Raw genomic sequence first — 21,900 nt, forward strand, 5'->3', positions numbered from 1 at the left:
TCTTCAGGTTTTGGAACATTTTCCAACAAAGTTAAAACCCTCATTTGTGTGATTTAGATGGCTATATATATAAACAGAATAAAACATTAACAGAATTAAACATTTTAAAATTAAATTACACCATACTGGGTAATTTAGCCTAATTTAAGTTTGCTAGTGTGGGACCAACGTTTGTTTTGTAGTTAATGATAAATGGATGTATATGGATCTTAATAAAACTTGGTAACAGGGTAACAATGATCAAGCTTAGCTTAATTACTTGCTGTCATGCTGTTGCAAGTGTCCAAATGATGTAATTTCTTAGGTGCCATTTTTTTTAATAAAGTTGATTTATGTGGAATATCAATCTGTAAGAGGGCTGAATGCAAAACGTGAGAAAATAAAGTACTTCAATTAACTGAATATCAATTTTTGTATACAATGTGCCATGTTAACACAAGTAAACTGGATCCGGGATCAACAAAGACAAAGATGGTGAATGTGAAATAAAGCATTTACAACCTATGTGCACCACTGATTACTTGGGTAAACCTGACAAACATTGTAACACTTTTTATATTCACCTGGCCTATGCATTGAAGTAACGTGTAAATGTATTCATAAATCAATAAGCGAAGCAAACTTGAAAACACATGCTTTTGCATTATGTTAAAGTAATTCTACAATATAAGCGTGCACATGTATGTTTCAATCCATATTTATTGAAACAACAGTTGACAGAACCAGCATATGACAGAAGCTCAATCGTAGGCAGACAGAATTGTTCTCAATCATAATCATACAGCATTGTGATTTATGTTTTTCTTGATATAAAAGGACATGCAAATGTAGCCACTGATTCTCTCATTGGCAGACGCCGTGAGGATAATGATTTAGCGTTAGCAGTCACTGGAAACATAAGTTAACATTAACTAAACATTATGTTACATAACATAACGTGTAACGTTAACATAACATTACACAGCGCGGTTAATCGAGGTCCATGTCTGGCTTGGCTTCTGTGGCACCTGCACTGTCCGCAGCCGCTTGCTCTGTGCTGCTGGACTGGGCTTCGGGGTTTTCCTGCGTATTGACCGGCCCGTTCGGTTCTGAGGGGTTCTCTTCTTTTGGCAAGTCCACTTTGGGCTTGGGTTTGGTCACAATGGGATTGCAAGTGGAGAACAGCTCCTGTGGAAAATGTAGAGATTGAATATGATTGTATCAACCTGGTGCAGTATGAATCAAATATGAATTGATTCTTAGTAAAGATCTAAAAGTGATTCAGTCAAGAGCAGTGAGTGATTTTCTCTGTCTCTTTTGTTGCTTAATTAACATTTAATGAAACAGACTGCAGCAGGTAAATTAGGCTTCTGTCTCTTTAAGACCAAATGCACGGATCCAATATACTGAAACATCCAGTTTTCATCCAACTGTTTACATTTACTTAACACATAAATGGCTGTGTTTACGTAAATGCTCCGCGTGATGGGCATTTTGACGTAATTATGTGTGTATTTGTCTATTCGAGCGCAACAAGACGTGAAAGAGATCTGAATTCGTGATTGCGAAAACCACATTGATTTACTGCTTATTGTGCTTTCATACTACTTTATGAAACATCATGTACATCTTGAATTCGCCATCTCTGTGCATGCTAAGGATCTCACAATTCTCGATATAATATCGAAACATTCGGTACGACACCCACGGTTCAATACACGCTTGTGAATTGTGGTTTCTCGGTTTTGCGTTTAAATAATATCAGTGTGTTTTATTTTTCTCAGAATTGGCGGTGTGTGTGTGTGTGTGTGTGTGTGCCCATGAGTTCAAGTGCTGAGATGAGGAAACGCCTCCCCGTTTATATTTGAAAAAGCAACACAAGCCGAGCATCTTGCCTTGTAATGACATGCAACAATAAACCTTTATAAACCTGTTGTCCTTCAAAAGGGGAAGTCGTGGCCTAATGGTTAGAGAGTCGGACTCGTAATCCAAAGGTTGCGGGTTCGAGTCCCCGGCCGGCAGGGATTGTAGGTGGGGGGAGTGAATGTCCAGCGCTCTCTCCACCCTCAATACCACGACTGAGGTGCCCTTGAGCAAGGCACCGAACCCCCAACTGCTCCCCGGGCGCCGCAGCATAAATGGCTGCCCACTGCTCCGGGTGTGTGTTCACGGTGTGTGTGTGTTCACTGCTGTGTGTGTGCATGTTGGATGGGTTAAATGCAGAGCACGAATTCCGAGTACGGGTCACAAAGACCCATATTTGACCCAATAGAAATGGCTTACAAACATACTTAATCGTTATGAAAATACCCGAGATGGCTTGAAGAACACATGTGACCTTGGACCACAAAACCAGTCTTAACTGTAAATTTTTCAAAATTGAGATTTATACGTCATCAGAAAGCTGAATAAATAATCTTTCCATTGATGTATGGTTTGTTGGGACAATATTTGACAATAGTTGACAATATTTGAAAATCTGGAATCTAAGGAAAAAAAATCTAAATATAGAGAAAATCATCTTTAAAGTTGTCCAAATGAAGTTCTTAGCCATGCATATTACTAATTAAAAATTAAGTTTGAATAATATATTTACAGTCGGAAATTTACAAAATATCTTCATGGAACATGATCTTTATTTAATATCCTAATGATTTTTGGCTTAAAAGAAAAATCTATCATTTTGACCCATACAATGTATTTTTGGCTACTGCTACAAATATACCCCAGCGACTTAAGACTGGTTTTGTGCTCCAGGGTCACATTTATTGTCGCAGGCGAGTGTTTATTGTCCTTACATTTCATCATTCAAAACGTTTAACGTTATATCTTCTTTTTATTCAGTTACAGCCATAGCGATGCATTTATCCATATTAGGGATTTCCTTTTTTTTTTTTATGATGCATGTGTGGATTTTCTGCGCGAGGGTGTCCTCTGGCGTCCAGTATGAATGAAACACACATTACGTGTTTATAGCACTCAATAATGGCCAATCCATCCTATTTTGGGTAAAAAAAATATTACCTCTCTCAAAAGAAATGTTAAGCAGACAGGAGTTTTTTGATGTTAATTTGTTGCAAAAAAACACTGATGTGCCAAGCTATCAGAACCGAACCAAACCGAAAACCGTGGTTAAAAACCGAGGCATGTATTGAACCGTGGACTAACTGTATTGTTGCATCCCTAGTGCGCGCACTTCGGCTGTGTCAGTCAGCGTGAGCACCGCAGTGAGTTCTTCACTGCTTATTGCACTCCATTTAACATCTAGCACAGCCCACTCTTTATTTTCTCATTCATGCACGTTTCTTTATTATTCTTAGGTCAGGTGTATATAGCCTAACTTTTAAGTAGTACTGTGCTACGTGGATATATTTGCACACCGCTAAATATATAATATAGCAAAATCTGTGGTAACTATACCGTCATACCCCCCAACCCTACCACAGTACTTTGATATCTACCATGGTGCTGAATGATGACATATTCCAGAAAAAAGTTCATCTAACTGTGACTGACCCGTGTTTTGGCCTGTATATCTGTCGTTTTCACCACAGGGTCCACGGCGAGACTTTGTTTGCTCTGCTGGTTCATTTTACTGTTCATCCAGATCATGACATCGTTCACCATCCGGTCCACCTTCTGAACCTCAGCCTCATCCAGATGGTCAAACTGCTCTTCCTGTAATTCAAAAAGACATGTGAAGCCATTGTGCACCAGGCAGGTGCAGATCTGTATCTTATGTAACATTAATTCAGCACAAGCTCACCTTGGTTTTGTAGGCCTCTACAATCTTCATGTATTGCTGCAACTGTCTGCCCAACTCATCAAAAGCTTTGGGTCTCTCCTCAAATTCTGTGTATCTCTCTTGAATGGGTTGGCCGAGACTCTGCAGGAATATTTTTAAATGAAATGAAAATGAAATGAATATTTTTAATACGTTAACAGTCTCAGAATACATCTTCCTTCTAAATGCATAAAGACAAGTACAATTAGCAATATCAAAAGCACCAGTCCTTTGCACTTAGTGGAGATAATTAGGTGACTGAGTGCTGTTTGTGTTTTGTGTAACTGGTGTGGTTAGCTATACACAGCTCACATCATGAATTATAGACCTCAAAGGACGTTTAGTACCTTCAGTTCAACGAGTTTGTCAATGTATACTTGTTTAGACTGGTCTTCTCCGTCCTCATACAGCCAGACCTCAGTGTCCTCCAGTTTTAATGAGAGAGCATCTCTGTCCTGTGAGAGAAAGCAGACCGAGTCAGGCACCACTGTTGCTGTTGGTAACTAAAACTACTAAAATCATTGTCGTTAATTCAAATAAAGATGAAATAAAATAAACATACATAGATGAAAAACTTAAAAATCAGAAATTCTGCCTAGCTACTAACTGAAATAAGCTGAAGTACTAAAATTACTAAAACCCCAAATAAAACTAAAGCTACAGGTGCATCTCAAAAAATGTGAATATCGTGAAAAACTGCATTTTTTTGTAACTTATTTCAAAAAGTGAAACTTTCATATATTTTACATGCATTACATGTAAAGTAAAACATTTCAAAAGTTTTTTTGTTTTAATTTTGATGATTAGAGCTTACAGCTCATGAAAGTCAAAAATCAGTATTTGAGTTACAGTATAAATTCCGGGTATCTCTTGTTCTTTGAAACCACAATAATGGGTAAGTCACAGAGGGTCATTACTGAAAGCTGTGGCTGTTCACAGAGTGCTGTATCAAAGCATATTAAATGCAAAGTTGATTGGAAGGAAGAATTTGGGTAGGAAAAGGTGCACAAGCAACAGGGATGACCGCAAGCTTGAGAATGCTGTCAAGCAAAGCTGATTCAAACACTTGGGAGAGCTTCACAAGGAGTGGACTGAAGCTGGAGTCAGTGCATCAAGAGTCACCACGCTCAGACGTCTTCAGGAAAAGGGCTACCAAGCCACTTCTGGACCAGAGACAACATCAGAAGCATCTTACCTGGGCTGTGGAGAAAAAGAACTGGACTGGTGGCAACCTTGGTGTTATTTTTGACTTAAATTTGATCATCAAATTAATGCCGTAGTTAAAACTAGTTTTTTCCATCTTAGATCTAAGTTGAAGTCTTTCCTTTCTTTTGAGGATTTGGAGAAAGTTGTGCATGCTTTTGTGTCATCTCTTTTGCATTATTGCAATGCATTGTATCTGGCTGCGAGTCAGGCCTCTCTCTCTCGCCTACAGCTTGTTCTGCGGCTAGGCTTTTAACGGGAACCAAGAAGAGAGAGCATATTACTCCTGTGCTTATTGAATTACACTGGCTTCCTGTACGATACAGCATTCATTATAAAGTGCTATTATATTTTTAAAGCTTTGCATGGTTTAGCACCAGAGTATATTTCTGATTTAATCAGTTTGCATCAATCCTATAGGTCTTTGCGTTCTAATGATCAATTGTATCTGATGGTCCCTCGATCTCGTTTAAAATGCAAAGGTGATCGGGCCTTTTCTGTTGCTGCTCCTAGGCTTTGGAATGATCTTCTTCTGTCTGTAAAATCTTCTCCTACACTTCCTGTATTTCAGAGTGCGCTTAAAACTCATTTGTTTGCATTAGGATTTGAAAATGTTTTGTAATTTGTTCTTTGCTGTTGTTATGGTATAGGTTTATGATGTTTTATGCTTGTTTTTATTCTTATAGTCTTCCTGTACAGCACTTTGGTCTCCACATTGTGGTCATGAAAGTGCTTTATAAATAAAGTTGAAATTGAAGATGACTGTTGCTCAGTGGTCCAAAGTCCTCTTTTCAGATAAATTTTAATTTTGCATTTCATTTGGAAATCAATGTCTGGAGTTTGGAGGAAGACTGGAGAGGCACAGAAACCAAGCTGCTTGAAGTCCAGTGGGAAGTTTCTGAAGTCAGTGATGATTTGGGCTGCCGTGACGTCTGCTGGTGTTGGTCCATTGTGTTTTATCAAGTCCAGAGTCAATGCAGCCGTCTACCAGGAGATTTTAGAGCACTTTATGCTTCCATCTGCTGACAAGCTTTATGGAGATGCTGATTTCCTTTTCCAGCAGGACTTTAGCACCTGCCCACAGTGCCAAAACCACTTCCAAATGGTTTGCTGGCCATCATATTACTGTCAGGGTTCCCACTCTTTCACGATCACCAGATTCAAGGACTTAAGGACTTTTTAAAGCACCATTTACTTTAAATCAAGCACCATTGAAATTCACACCCCCAGCATATGTAGCGTCATGAAAGTCCTTACTGTACTTAACATTTCACTTACACTTAATATTTATATTTTTAAAAATGTCAGAGTAATAATGATGTTTTGAATGTGTAGGTTTCATAAATTTAGACCGTTTTAAACAGTTGTGTTCAAAGGACTTTAACTGAATTCAATACTGGAAATATTCAAATGCAGTTTCTGAAATCTTGATAAAATATGCATTAAACTGTTTTTTGCTGTAGTTGTTGAACAAGATTTAAATTGAAGAGTTTTTAAATGAAGAATTTCTAAAATTTTTAAATTAATAAGCTGTTAAATATTGTAATAACATGGTAAAACCTGTTAACATTAAACATTTGCACATTCACTCAATAGAGACGTTACTCATTAATAAATAAACTGAAGTCAAAATTATTTTGTAAATCACTTTTTATTATAAATCCCATTTTTTCATCTTTGACCTAGAGGGATGCAGCTGCTCAAACATGCAGCTTCTCAAAACCTCAATATTTTTGGAAAGTATTTCATGAACATTTTAAACCTTGTACATTTGCAAATCTGCAAAAAAAAAAAAAAAAAGGAAAAATAGGACTTTTATAAAAAAAATAGGATATTTGCCTTTAAACTGTAAACACTTTTCACCAAGCTGTTTTTCCAATTTTTAAAGTTTTTTCTCCTTAGCTCCATGTCTCAGGGAGTTTGATTTTGCTATCAGAGTAACTTGCCCTGTACTTTCAGCCTTCAAAGCATATTTGTCAGCTGATTCAACAAGAGCCTGCATGTCACTCTCCAGCCTTTTTTTCTTTGATCGAAGCTCCTCAATTTCTTCAAACAGTGCTTTTCTTTTTTGATTCTTTGCTTGTTTCTTCTCCTCCAAGCTGGCTAAGTATCTCTGTCTTGCACACGATACAGATAGTAGCAGTTCTTTGTCAACTGCCACATTTTCGATTCCTCCTACAACCCGGAGGTGATCGACAATCATTCTCTGAGCTCTGTATGTATCCTCTACAAGGTTCTCCACTTCAATCTTTCGGTTGACAGAGAACTGAAAGACTCAACTGTCCCTTGACCATGAGACAGCAGCAGGAGTTGACGGCACATTTTCCAGAGTTTCTGTAATTCCTTTTCTTTGGACATATAGCTGTGCAGGAGAGTGTCTACTCGATCCCAAAGTGGGTTGAAGTCAGCAAATGCAGAATGGTTTTTTTGCACAACACCATCAATGAAATGTGCATACTGTAGAATAATTTAATTTGAGTCCTGCTCATTGATCCTTCCTTGATCTACCAGATAGGCAAGGGTTCTTCTTAGAATGCCCTTCAACTGTTCGGTCTCATTTTCATCTGCCATCTTCACAGGATCCAAGAAGCCCATATTTTTCACCAAGATGTATTTCAGGGAAAACTTCTGTTGAAGTTTGTCAACCATAGCAACTAGACCATCTAACTAGCTTGCACCAACCTTTTGCTTTACCCTCAACTCCTTTAGGATTCTGTTGGTGACATACCCAAGGTCGACATTTGAGCAGTCCATATAATTTGCTGGCAATTTAATGTCAACATCCAGGAGATTTTTCACAGATTTGGCTTCTTGCATGACCTCTGGTTTTATGAATCTACACATTAGATTCTTCAACATCTTGTGAAGATCTGCAGCTAGAAATGGGACCATTGGTTTATCTGTCTGGTACTTTGTCAGAAATGGGGTGACAGTCTTACTCACAGATAAAGCAAAATTTATCTGTGCTTCCAGCAGAGGATTCTTCAGTGCTTGACAGACTTCATCAAATGACTTGGTGTCAGGATTTGGTGTTCTTTTCTCTCCAACAGCACTTACATATGTGGCCAATTTTGGCAAGATCTGCAATGCTCTCTCCAAGACAGGAGTGTTTTCTACCCATCTTGTTGGGCAGAATGACAGAGGAAGAAAACCACCTTGTGCATCAGTGACTTTAATATATTCCTCTCGACGGGCAGGACAATCATGTAGGAGCTGGTATATGGTACGTAGGAAACCATCGACCCTCCAACCTGTTGATGAAAGTCCTTTCTGAAATGGCCCATTCACAATATGCAGACCACAACTGCCCAAATTCAAGAGGTTCAATCCATATTCATCTGCAAGGGACTGTTCGACCTTCTTGTAAAAGGACCAATTAACATTTGGTCCATCCATGGATATTTGCAACATGCTTTTCTTTGGCGATGCCTTTCTCGAAGGCCAATTTGAGATCATCTGCTCTGGCATGCCCCATGAATTCTGTATCCAAAAATCGTCTGAAACTGATCACCATTTCAAAATCGGACATGAAAGTCGCACTGTTTTGATTGTTACTTTAAGTGACCACAATATTTCTGCCTTCATGGTTGCCTCCTTTGTGACGCTGATCATTTGCGATTGTCTCTGTGTCCCAAGTGTTGAGGCTATCGTAGTAGGTTGTTGCACTGGCATAAACTGTTGAATATTTATAGCTGTGAAAAAACAAAACAACATATGAGTGCTTTTGAACCCTACATGGAACCGTTCTATAATGAATAGATGCTGGAACTGAATGTATAAACACTCTAGTCTACTTGTTGTCACCCGACAATTAAACACTTTTTTTTATGTAAAGGTTATTAGTCAAAATGCAAATTCAACTATAATACTTTCCAAAGAAAACAAGGAAGACACTAAAGGAAGATTTGTTACTGCCATTCTAAACAGTATTAGAGCCCTTTACCTGTGTCCATCAATACTGCAGTAACATTAATGCATATACTTACAACTGAACTAAATCAAAAATTTAAGGAGCATATGATAAAAAAAAAAAGAAAAAAAGAATTGAGCAAAGAGGGCTGACAGAATGTACGAGAGAGTTTGCAGCTTTCTTATCCCTACTTTTAACAATTATTTCACACTAGTTTTAGTTTTCCCTTTTTTAAATCATTACTTGATTAAAAACATTAATATATATAGAGATGATATTATGAATACATTTTGCAACTGAGTGAAGAGATGGATAAGGTAATTAGCAAAAAAAACAAAAAAAAAAACATTTACCGTTCACTTGACTCTTCATTGCCTGTTGATGTCCTCTGCATTTTGCGTGGCTCTTCAGTGCCGACTCCCCCATGCAATCCAATTTGACGTTTTTCTTGCAAATTGTACATCTTGCTAAATGAACATCTGTTGGAGCTTTCAGTAGCCAGTTCTTATATAGGTCAATACTGAGCCAAGAATCATTGAATTTGCACTTTCCTGGCATTGGGCCTGTTAATTAGCACTGCTTCTCCATAGGTTCATACGCTATACATTGATTGGGATCCCGCGGGACGCAATAGTAAAGGTAAAACCTCCAGCTACCGTGAGATTTGCATATTTAAATACCCTGCATAAATACCCCTGATGTGTGAAAATTATATGCAATATTAGAATGTTTGCAGGACACACACATTGTGGGAACGCCGGGAGGTAATGGTAAGAAATTCAGCACGAGTCAAATTTACTTCAAATTTAATTCAAGCACTTTCAAGGACCTATGTTTGTTTTCAAGTACTTTCCAGGCCTTAAATCCATACGTCTGAAATTCAAGTACTTTCAAGAAGCGTGGGAACCCTGTACTGTGCTTGATTGGCCAGCCAACATGCCTGACCTGAACCCCATATGGAATCTATGGGATATTTTCAAGAGAAAGATGAGAAACAGTGGATCCAACAATCCAGACGAGCTGAAGGCTCAATAGTGTCTCATCAGAGCCACAGGCTGATCGCTTCCATGCCATTCCTCACTGATGCTGGAGTTTGTGCTAAACGAGCCCCGACAAAGTATTAAGTGCATAAATGAACATCCTTTAACCAACTTAAACTTTTCTGCTTTGCAAATCCTTTTTTTGATTGATCTTAGGAAATATTCTAATATTTTGAGAAACTGGATTTTGACTTTCATGAGCTGTAAGCTCTAATCATCAAAATTAAAACAAAAAAAAAAAACTTTTGAAATGCCTTACTTTACATGTAATGAATCTAAAATATATATATGAAAGTTTCACTTTTTGAAATAAGTTACCAAAAAAAAAAAGCTAAATTTTTTGAGATGTACCTTGAAGCATTTCCTGCCATAAGCATTATGCGATCTCCTGATCAATCCCCAGCCGGGAGCAGTAAACAAATGGTCAGATAAGATAGAAGTTGATTTTAATGATCTTTTAGCACAGGGACTAAAACGTCTCCAGGATAAGAAGGTCAAGAGACAGAAGAAGGAGGAATGGAGGAAGCGGACCTAAAAGGGGACCGGAGGACCAAAAGATCTTCAAAATGAGAGCAATTCTGAAGTTAATGAGGAAACAAGAATTGGTGAATAAAAGAATAATGAAGTTAATACTTAAGTTGCATGATTTTTCAGCTGAATTGCAAATGGTGACAAAAGAGTTAGAAACAATAGAACTTCAAACTCCCATCATGGACATGTGAATGCTAGATGCTGTAATGAAAAAGTATGTGCTGTATATTTAAGAGCACATGTATTGATTGCTCGTTTTGTAAGAGAGCGGTCGAAACTAGGAGATGCATTTTGCAACCTGTTTGCACAATGGAATTTCTAGCTGAGAACGAGACTTAAAAGTGTTACTCGCACCCACTAGGGATGTGATATAGTGGTTCAGACAAGTGTATACAAGAACTGTATGTGTTTTCTAAGCTGTTGCTGCTTTCCTTATAGTTTAAAATAGCAATCTGCATGCTTGCTGTCTAAAGGCGTTATAATGTTTTCTGCTGAACTTCTAACCCTGCCTTGTGCGGCTTCTGTAGCGAAGGTTACATTTCTTGCCTGCGGAGGCGAACACAGGCAGGGGGAGAAGAGGGGAAGAGGTTTTTGTTATGTGATTAACACAAATTGATATTCAAGGCTATAAAATGCTGGAATAATGAATGTACGAGGCTGACATTCGTGGTGAAGATTTTACTCGCTGTTATTTTTGTTATTTGCTACTGTTTTTAATAAAACGAAACCATTGTGTTGGTGATTCGTTGACCCTTTAAACAAGTCTCTGAGTGATTAATAAACAATAACTAGTTATCAGAACCTGAATAAAATCCTTATTACGAGTCCCAAGAGCCAGGACGGACACTGGGGGAAGGACGGGAGACTTCTGCCAATATCAACTGATTATATATCTGTTCATAATGATCCATTTATGAATATGGTAGATGAGAATCAGGGGTTTTAGCCCTTTAATCCGGTATATCAAATATAACAACCTGTATATATAAATATTTAAAAAGAATAAAATTAAAAGCAAAATTATTTAAACTTAAAATAAAATTAAAATTGAATATATAAAATAAAAGCCAATTAAAACTTAATAATTACTATAATATATAATACTAAAAAAAACTCATGCACTGAGATCAATTTTAGTAGCTTTTCACTTTAATTTTAGTCTAAGTTTTTAAGTTATTTTTAGAATTTTTTCTATAATATTTTTTGAAGTTTTATAAGTTTAGTTTGTTATTTTAGTACATTATTAAATACAGCATGGATCAAGTTAATACATTTCTAATACCTGCACAATAACAGTGAAAGTCTGTGATCTTTAGGTTAAATGGTGATATAAAACACCTTCTTACCAATGAATGCCTAGAAATGTGACTTTTTTGTGATTACTAGACAAGGATTTCAAGATCGTTTCATGCAGATATTTCACTGATAAGAGCAATTTCTTTTACTTCATTTATATAAACTGTTTTTTCCAAGACATTTCGCAATTTATAAATTCCCTAATTTAGATTTTAAGCCATGTGACTGCTCTCACGCTCTCGTTGACGAACTTCTCGAATGTCCCGTGCAGTTTGTCCCTCATCTCGTACACATACTCCTCCACATTGTTCTTGGCATCGTTTCGCTCCTTCTCAAGCTTGTCCTGCATGATCATCTTACCCTGAGGAAAAACAATTTCACAGTAGATTGAACTCTCTGTTGAAAACACTTCCCCAGTTCTCATCTGCACAGAAAGCATACCTCGCTCTCCACAAAGAGGTTGAGCATGTCATTGGCTAACTGCCACTGTGGGTTGTTCTCAATGGGCAGCTCCAGGACCTTTGTTTTCACTTTGGCCTTCTTGGCTTGTGGAGGCTGATCTGATTTCTTCTCCTGTTTGCCTTCCTCTGCTGATGTCTGAACAAATCATGATCCATTATTAGATATGTGATAGATGTTTGAATTAAGGGTGTGCGATATTGACAAAATTATATCAATATTTGAATATTTTGCCGAGTGTGTTTTTGTGCTGGCACTTTGGCTGGTTTAGGCCTGTCATGGATAAACAAATGACACTAAAACAGTCAGTTGGTGGCAGCAAGTCTTAATGACAAAAATAAAAATAGGCAAAAAGAAACACTCATAGGCTACTACGCAGCAATCATCCTTAATTACAGAAATGTGTCAAAACATCTCTGGAGAGAACCTCAGATTATTAAATTCGAAAATGCTTTTCCATATTTGGATCAACATAAGCTACTTTCTGCAATGTCGCGTGTCAAATCAGGCTTCCATGCGCGTCTCACACACTGCAACTTACAATCGTAACTTCATTGTGTTGTTACTCCTTTCGAGCAGAATTTCACAAAATTGGTCAGCCATGCATTGAGTAGAATTATTTATTTCAATAAATGTAATCGTTTAGATATCATAATATTTAGGCTATAAATAATATTATAAATCTGGTTGGTTTGTATTGATGACGTAATATGTAAATGACATGCGTGCGGCCCGTGAGATTTGCACTTGGACCATAGTGCGGCCCGGTGGAAAAAAGGTTGAGAACCACTGTACTATATTAAATCACAGACAATAAATATCGTACACCCCTAGCATAAATAGTAATCAGCAAGACTGTCAAATAACCCAAAATCTATGGGTCATTTCATAGGTGCTATTTGTAGATCTCATTTACCTCCATTTCCTCCGTTCCAGCTTTTTTCTCTTCATTTTCTTGTTCTCCGGTGCCTGGCGTTTTTTGTTCATCTTGATCAACCTGCATTTTGCTCTGTGAATGATTGAACACACATGGTGGTAACTTCACCAGAACATCGATCTATGATGAAGAGCTGAGTTATATGGATGGTTTTTCCCCATGGCACAGAATACACATTAACAAAGCAGAGTTTAGTTGGGAGAGATGCCATGTGAACACTAGCATCCTGCAGGAATACCTCATTTTCTTTTTCTGTGCTCTGCTCTGTGTCCATGCTCTCCTCTTCTTCCTCAGATTTCTGCAACTCCACTAGCGAGGCACTGGACACACTGAAGATCCCGTGGATATTGACTCGCACCTTCACCTTAATCTTTGAACTCTCGCCTGAGGCCTGGGGAACCACCTTCTGGATGAAGTACTGGCCTGCGTGAGAGTTTCAGTGTACATGTTTACATACAGAATGTATCATGTACAGACTGTACAGTGGAAATATGCTATGAGAAAAACAGAGCATGTGCAGGGACAGAATATTTGCCACTTTTGGAAGTGGCAGGTGAATTGAGAAGAAAGGTTACTGACAATAAAAACAAGCTTTTGCATGAGTTCAGTTTCTATAGCAACAGAATTATTGAGCTGTTCTTCTCTTAGGTCACTGTGTCACTCATGCAATCGCCAGCCTCTCTGTGAGAAGACACAAACATTGTGATTTGGTTCCTCATATTTTCATTTTAGTAGTTCAATGCCAGGAATGCATCTCCTCAGTTTTGGAATAAAAGAGAACTACCTCCCAGCTAAAACCCTGAATGCACATTTTACACTGAGGTAAACGTTGTAGTAAAGCTGACAGACACCTGGCTTTTCTTTAACGGTCCATCTCTATCTCAATTGCTTAATTTGCTTAAAAAATCAAATGGAAGATGCGGTAGATCTTTGTACAATTTGTACTTTTTTCTTGCAACTGCGAATTTACATCTCACAGTTTCTGACTTTTTCTCAGAATTACGTGATATGAACTCACAATTGCGAGTTTTAAAGTCAGAATTGTGAATATATATCACTCGATTCTGAGAAGAAAAAGTCAGAATATTGAGAGAAAAAGTCGTAATTACCTTTTTTTTTTATTATTAAACAGGCGGAAACAGGCTTTCATACATCCGAGTGTAATCGATCATAAGAAAAAGAAAAAGAAAAAAGTGGGTTGGACAAGGGGTTTCTATGAATCAGTTTTTGATGGCATGTTGAGATATGGAGGTTGCACTCAAAAGTGGAGGCTCAATGTTGAAGTCCTGCATACGTAATCAGAGAGCAGTCTGGCATTTTTCCAAGGATTCAGTTATGACATTTTGATTAAAAATTACAAGGTCAAAGTATTTAAAAAAAAAAAAAATTTAACTGATGATTTGTTCACAATAACATCGATAATATGCTTGTAGAATATAGAACAGCTGAAGTTTCATTTCATGCGGACAAAAAGAGGATCAGACTGTTGTGACTGCAATTTAAATCATGCATTCTTTTGATTTCTTAAAAGAAAAAAACACCACATTTAATCACAAAACCCATTTTTACTCACATATGGCACTTTGCGAGTGTTACTTTCGAACTCTTGAGTGTGTGTTTGTGTGTGTGTACCTATTATGGGATCTGGGTAAGGGAGCTCTTTAGGACAGTTGTAGTACGCTTCCAAGGAGAACGGCTCTCTCCGGTAAAACGTCAGCACCTTGGAGAAAGGTGCTGCGTGGTTCTTTGGGAAGACCTCACAGTCGCTGAAACGCAAGATGAAAGAGCAGTGTAAATAAAAACACAGTAGTATCGAGCATGATGACTGGACAGCATGTTTGTACCTGACTCCATCTTCAGCGGCGGAGTTCCACTTCAGAGAGATGGGCAACGGAACCACTTCTGTTATGGAGAACTCACGCACTTTAAAAGCAGGGGAGAGGATGGCACACTGTGGGATCAGGAGACAGAGCCAGTGAGGAGGGGAAAAACACTCTTAAAAGGCCTGCTATCTAATGGTGGCCTGTCAAAATACCTACACTAGTGGTCTTTGCACTTGACCACATGATGCTCTTCCTGTATTTGGCCCAAGTGAGCATGAAGACCACAAGTGTGTGTAGAACTTTTCATTACCAGATGGGACTCACTATAAAAATGTAAGTATTTACAGAACTTTATTTTGATTTCCAATACTTTTGCATTTTAAAATAAACTTCTAAATGTCTGTTCAGTAGTCTCTATAGCAGACGACAATTTAGTAACTGTGGTGCTTCTATTTAAGTGATTAAAAGCAGTTGCAAATGCTGTACAAAATATGCATACTCATCTTTGCACCAATAAAATGTGCAACACTTTACGTTTTGCTACCAAATTATATGTAATATCTAATTATTATTAACTTGCACTGGAAAGGTTTCCGCAACATCTCGTGAGATATCAGCAAAAAGTCTCACAATGTATTTCCGTCACAAGATGCATGATGGGATAAGCTTAGCCTCTAAGGCTGCAACTAAATATAATTTTTTTTTTTTTTTTACAAAATACACAAATTCCACATGCTGCCCAATGCGGTCCTTCACACAGACGTCCCAACTGAGTGCCATAAACATTCTATATGGTGAATATATCTATGCTATACATTATGTGTGAAAGAGTTATAAAGCATAGTTTAAATGGAGAGTTTAAATAGACAAAGGACAGTTTGAATCCCTACACTAAAAATGGAGATAATAAAAATAATTAAGCGCAAACTCCGTGTTAAGAGATGAGAGGAATGTTCTGCATGAATACACACATTCACTCTGAATACATTAATCTGTTACCGTCAGTTCTTCATTCTGTAAATGTAAGGAACATCTTTTTATTCAAATGGCACGCTGACTTTTAAACCTAAATTTAACATACAATAACAGCTATTTCAGCAAAATGAATATTTTTGGGCTGCATTTTCATTTTCTCCCTCTTTACTGTGTTCAGTCTGTTTGAAGCGCCACCGCTCTTTCAGTAAAATCTGAAGTTTAACACAGACTGTCAGGACGAGCCGTCATGAAAAAGAGAACATGTATTAAGAAACCACGACTAGATTCTAATGAACTGGCAAATTACAGACCCATTTCAAATCTTCCGTTTGTGTCTAAAATTTTAGAAAAAGTTGTCTGCTCAATTGTGCTCCTTCTTGCAAAAAAATGATCTCTATGAAGAATTTCAGTCAGGTTTCAGGCCTCACCATAGTACAGTAACTGCACTTGTTAAAATTACAAATGACTTGCTTCTTGCTTCAGACCAAGGCTGCATCTCATTGCTAGTATTACTTGATCTTAGTGCTGCGTTCGACACTATAGACCATGACATACTCATAGATCGATTACAAAACTATACTGGTATTCAAGGCCAGGCTTTAAGATGGTTTAGATCCTACCTGTCCGATCTCTACCACTTTGTTCATTTAAAAGGAGAGTTATCACAATTATCACCAGTAAAGTATGGAGTACCACAAGGATCTGTCTGCACTTAGACTTAGACCTGGGACAGTCTTGTGCATGCACTTCTTGTGACCAATGTAAATGTTGGTATTTGGAAAGGCCCACAGTCTCATTAAACTACGAGAGTCAGCAGAGGAAACGTAATCTGACCTGGAGGGCACATCCTCTGGCCACAGCCTCATCTGCATTCAGCGTCGTGCTCGGCTCCTTCCCAAAGAACTTGCTGATTCTTTCTTTGATAGCTGGCATTCTAGAGGCTCCACCCAATATTTCTACAGCATGGATGTCATCTTTCTTCAGATCTGCACAGGAGCAGGTGACAGACGGTTGAATTAATAATTTCTATGACATATAGCCTTCCTATCCAATGAATATCATTACTTACGAGCTTGCTCCATTAGACTGCGCAGCGGAGGCTCCACTCGGGCTAAAATATCAGCACACATCTCTTCAAACTGAGCCCTGCCACAGGAATAAAACAATACATAAAGCTCAAATGAACTCCTGTCAGGATGGTAACTTTGATAAAAGTCCTTTAATTGTGGATGACGGGAACGAATGAATGTATAACACAGTATAAGCTGTGAATGTAAAGGAAAAGTGCATGAAAAAAATTCTGTCATTCCAAACCTGGTTTTAGAGCCAATATGCAAATGAGATATGAGTGATGGGCAAGATTGAAACTTTGGAGTGATCTTCTTAAAGGGATAGTTTACCCAAAGACTTTAATTCTGTCTTACTTCATAATTCCGAACCAGATTTTCATTCATCTTTGAAACGCAAATGAAGGTATTTTTTTTAAAGAAACTTGAGAGATGTCTGTGCATTATATCAAAATTTCATAAAATTCAAAAAAGAAATCTATTCTAAAAGAAATCCACCTGAATTGAGTAGTTTAATCAAAGTCTTCTGAATACACGCAATCACTTTTTATGATTTACTGATTTAATTTTATTTATTCACACACAAATATTGACCAACACACATATGCAAATACATAGAGCTCATTAAATATCACAAACAGAAGCTCAGACATGCTTGAAGCCATACTCTCTGCAAAAAGCTTGGATTAAACCACTCAATGAATTTTGAAAGCAAGTTTGGGTATAATGGACTTTTAATGGAGGGACATAAAACATATCTTTATTTGTGTTTTCTAAGATGAATGAAAGACTTGTAAGTTTAGAATGTGACATGAGAGTAAAGTATGACAATATTCATTTTTGAGTGATCTCTTTAAGATTTGTAACGTAGCACACAGGTCTTATGGATTACTTGAACTTTAATGATGCTTTCTGGACACAGACAGCCCTTTGATGACTTTCCTTGACCTATGAAAAACAGCACCTTGAAAACTCATAGAAAACCATACAGGCTTGGAATGACAAGATATAACGACAACATTTTTATGTGACTGCAAGAGCTTGTTTAATTTCAGCTGAGATTAAATAACTACATACCTGCTGAGTTTGCTTGAGACATCAATGTCGTTCATGAAGCACTCGATGTTCAGGGGCAGGTCGGAGGAGTTGGCACTCATCAGCTTCTTGAGCTTCTCACACTCCTGGTAGAGTCGGACCAACGCTCTGGGCTTGGACTTCACATCCAGCTTGTACTTCACCGCAAACTCCTCACAAAAATGTCTGACCAGCCGCTCATCAAAGTCTTTTCCTCCCATTTCAGGGTCAAAGGCTGTAGCAAGAATCTGTAAGGGTGGAAAAAAAAAACATCTGTCTATATTTCCACATAACAGACAAGATCACATTTTGAAGGTATAAATGTCATCGGTACAAACCTTAAGCTTGCCTTTATTAAAGGCACACACAGAGACCTGGTAGCTTGAATGACCGATATCCACAAACACCACTATCCTTGGCTTTTCTTCAGGAGCGGGAAGATCCTGCTTGTAGATCCCGTATGCCAGAGCCACTGCATGCACAAAAAAAGCAGCACAGATGTCATTCAAGAGCGGAAATTGGATGTTGCATTTGAAATGCGGCGTTAAAACCTGAACAACTCACCTGCGGTGGTTTCATTCATGAGTCTCAGACAGTTGAGTCCTGCGATCAGTGCCGCATCGATGACGGATCTCCTCTCAGCATCAGTGTAGAAGCAGGGGACCTTAGAGAAAACAGCATTCGCTTGGTAAAGAGATATCAGAGTATTCATAGAATCTGAGGTGGATTTCTGTCTCCAACAACTCATTTATGGGAAAAATTACCATACATGGCATGATGCTTACTTTTGGAGCACCTAAGTTTGCACCTAAATTGGACTTTTCTCAGAATTGTGAGATGTAAACTCACAATTGTAAGAAAACAGTCTTTTTCCTCTGAATTAGACTTCATAACTCGCTATTGCAAGTTTGTATCTCAAAATTCTAAGAATAGTCAGAATTGTTAGATAAGTCACAAATGACCTTATTTTATTTTTTATTCAGTGGCGGAAACGGACTTCCATATTTGAAAATATACTATAATTGTTATAAATATTTAGATTTGATTCATTTTTATATTTTAAAGTTTCTATTTCAGTGTAGTACATCAGGTTTAACTAAATGAAAATTAAAAGTATTTCAGTTAACATTTATTTTTATTTCAAATTAATTTTTTTTTATTGTTTCAGTTAATAACCCTAATACTAGTCAAATCTATGTACTGTCAAATAATGTTCTTTGTCTTTCCTTTTTGTGACGGGGGCATCCCAAATAAAAGTGGCAATAGTTTACTTTGAAATAATTTCATTAAAATTGCATTAAATACAGTTAGAGCAACCAAATAATAACCAGAGAGAAACTAAATATACATACTGCATGACCTTTATTTATAAACAAGCCCAGGGTGCATTAAAATGATCAAAACACTTGTTATACCATTTAAAATATTTATGACCTTAAATTTAAAACTGATGCATGGGGATTTTTTATTCATACACGTTCACCTAAATACAGTTTGCACATCTATTATTAGTGAAACGCTCATACTGTTGAGCCCTGATAAGGACAGTATGGCTTGCAAACCCACCAATTATATGCAACATCTTTAGAGATGCACTCACAGAGATGACACAATCAGCGACGGGTTTCTTGAGGGCGCTCTCAGCAGTCTCCTTGAGTTTGGTGAGGAGCATCGCAGTGATCTGTTCAATGCTGAACACCTTCTCCTCCTCCATGTACATCACCTACAACATACAACACACGAGTGCTAAAGGACAAAAACAGCTCACAATCGCTCTCACATTCACTGCACAACAGAACTCTGCGCTTGGCTTTAAAAGAAGGTTTTGCTGCCAAAACTAGACCTCTGAACAATGCTGGCACAATGTGATGTATTTGCACATGCCAAGCGAATCCTGGGTTTCTCGTTGACATCTCACTTTTAGCTACTCACCTTTATGCCTGTTGTGCCCGATGGCATCTGTGACAGGTCATAAACGAGACTGGACTTCAAGTTCTGGACAAATGGATCTGAGAACGCCCGACCGTGGAAACGCTTGAATCCTTGGACAGTGTTACTGCAATGGGTGACCATCTGTGTTTCAATTTGAACAAAAAACATGAGTAAATCTTGCATTATCACAAATACAAAGAGTGTATGAAGGCAGCATAAAAATACTCGAGAAGAGTCCTTATTCAGGGAAGCATCATATTAAATTTTTGACAGGAACAAAAATAAGGCTGTGAAGTACAGGAGTAGTTCAATGGATTGCAATGTTGTTTAACAACTTACCAATTTTTCAGTTGTGAAAATTACAGGATCTAGGACCTTACAGTGTGTACAATTGTAAAGACTGGAATCTATCACTCAGCCCTGCTTTCATCCGTGTTAACCTGACTAAGATACATCACATACCTGGCTTTTAGCTGCCGCTCCAATAGATCGATTTCGTGGTCCAAAAGACACGCATGCTCTGAAACGAAAATCAATAATTATTAGAGCATGCATTTATTTACACACACTTATATATTTTATACACATATTATACACACACACACACACGTTTATAAGAAGAAACTGTCAGTCAGATGTTGTGGTTAAAGAGAGACTAGCAGTAGTAACTAATGTCGTGTCCAGTGCAGGGTTGAGGTTAAAGAGAGACTAGCGGTAGTAACTAGTGTCGTGTCCAGTGCAGTGTTGAGGTTAAAGAGAGACTAGCAGTAGTAACTAGTGTCGTGTCCAGCGCAGTGTTGAGGTTAAAGAGAGACTAGCAGTAGTAACTAGTGTCGTGTCCAGTGCAGGGTTGAGGTTAAAGAGAGACTAGCAGTAGTAACTAGTGTCGTGTCCAGTGCAGTGTTGAGGTTAAAGAGAGACTAGCAGTAGTAACTAGTGTCGTGTCCAGTGCAGGGTTGAGGTTAAAGAGAGACTAGCAGTAGTAACTAGTGTCGTGTCCAGCGCAGTGTTGAGGTTAAAGAGAGACTCACGGAGTGCATCTGTCGCTGTATTCATTCGCCACAGTCTCTATTCCTCCGGCTCGAGCTACCGCTACATAGCAGCTCTGAAACCCCACATCAAAACCCACCACTGACATCTTACAACTACTGGACGATAGAACACTGGACGATCTGTCAAATATAGAGAGTAAACAACACCGTTTTACTTCATTATTCTACTGTAACTTCAGCGAGGAATGAGGCTGCGGATGATTCCGAGACAACAGGACCGCTTCCGGTTCAAGGCGGAGCTAAAAGGTCCAACACAGAAGCTCTATTGTGAATCTCTTTCAATTATAAACAAATACTGACTTCGATGTAAGGCTTACCTTCTAATTATTCTTATGTGCAATTATTTATTTTAGTTTAATATTTTTCTTAAGATGTTTATGTTATTATTTTAGCAGAATATTACTGTGTTTTGTGTGCATTTTATTGCTTTGCATCACATGTTGTTCTTTTAAAATGATTTTCCTGTTGGTTTTAAGAATTTAATTTGAGATTAAAATAAGGTTTAAAATATTTTTTTAACTCAAACATGATGCTATTATTTTTGGAAAGCTGCTATGTTGCTAATAAGGACTGATTTATAATGCACAATAATATAGATCAGTGTTATAAGAACTACAACAGAATGCAAAATATTATTTTTTTTAATAATACAAAAATATTGAGTTTAGATATTGTAGTAGTGGCTTTTAAAATATTAAATATGCACTGTTTTATAATATTATACATGATGTATATTCAGAGCTGCTTAGATTACTTGCAAATTATATTCAGTAAATAGTACCATAATCCATGATATTCAGGATAAATGGGAGCATCAGCAGGATTTTATTGTTGTGCC

The 21,900-nt window shown here is 37.7% G+C and overlaps 1 protein-coding gene across 1 annotated transcript; it reads right to left on the reverse strand.

The window, feature by feature from the left end:
• Window positions 1-680: 680 nt before the first annotated feature.
• On the reverse strand, window positions 681-21,326 carry LOC306883395 (heat shock 70 kDa protein 4-like). Its single transcript, XM_079438608.1, has 19 exons — window positions 21,042-21,326; window positions 20,473-20,530; window positions 20,011-20,151; window positions 19,679-19,801; window positions 18,643-18,742; window positions 18,417-18,550; window positions 18,082-18,326; window positions 17,007-17,083; window positions 16,772-16,923; window positions 14,984-15,090; window positions 14,772-14,905; window positions 13,378-13,562; window positions 13,119-13,211; window positions 12,185-12,340; window positions 11,979-12,104; window positions 4,111-4,218; window positions 3,746-3,865; window positions 3,496-3,657; window positions 681-1,167 (listed from the first exon to the last, which is right to left on the reverse strand). Exons 1-19 carry the CDS (start codon window positions 21,146-21,148, stop codon window positions 970-972), a joined length of 2,526 nt encoding a protein of 841 aa, XP_079294734.1. The 5' UTR covers window positions 21,149-21,326; the 3' UTR covers window positions 681-969.
• Window positions 21,327-21,900: the final 574 nt, after the last annotated feature.

The sequence above is a fragment of the Barbus barbus genome (genome assembly GCF_936440315.1).
Source record: "Barbus barbus genome assembly, chromosome: 17".
Taxonomy (NCBI): Eukaryota; Metazoa; Chordata; class Actinopteri; order Cypriniformes; family Cyprinidae; genus Barbus; species Barbus barbus.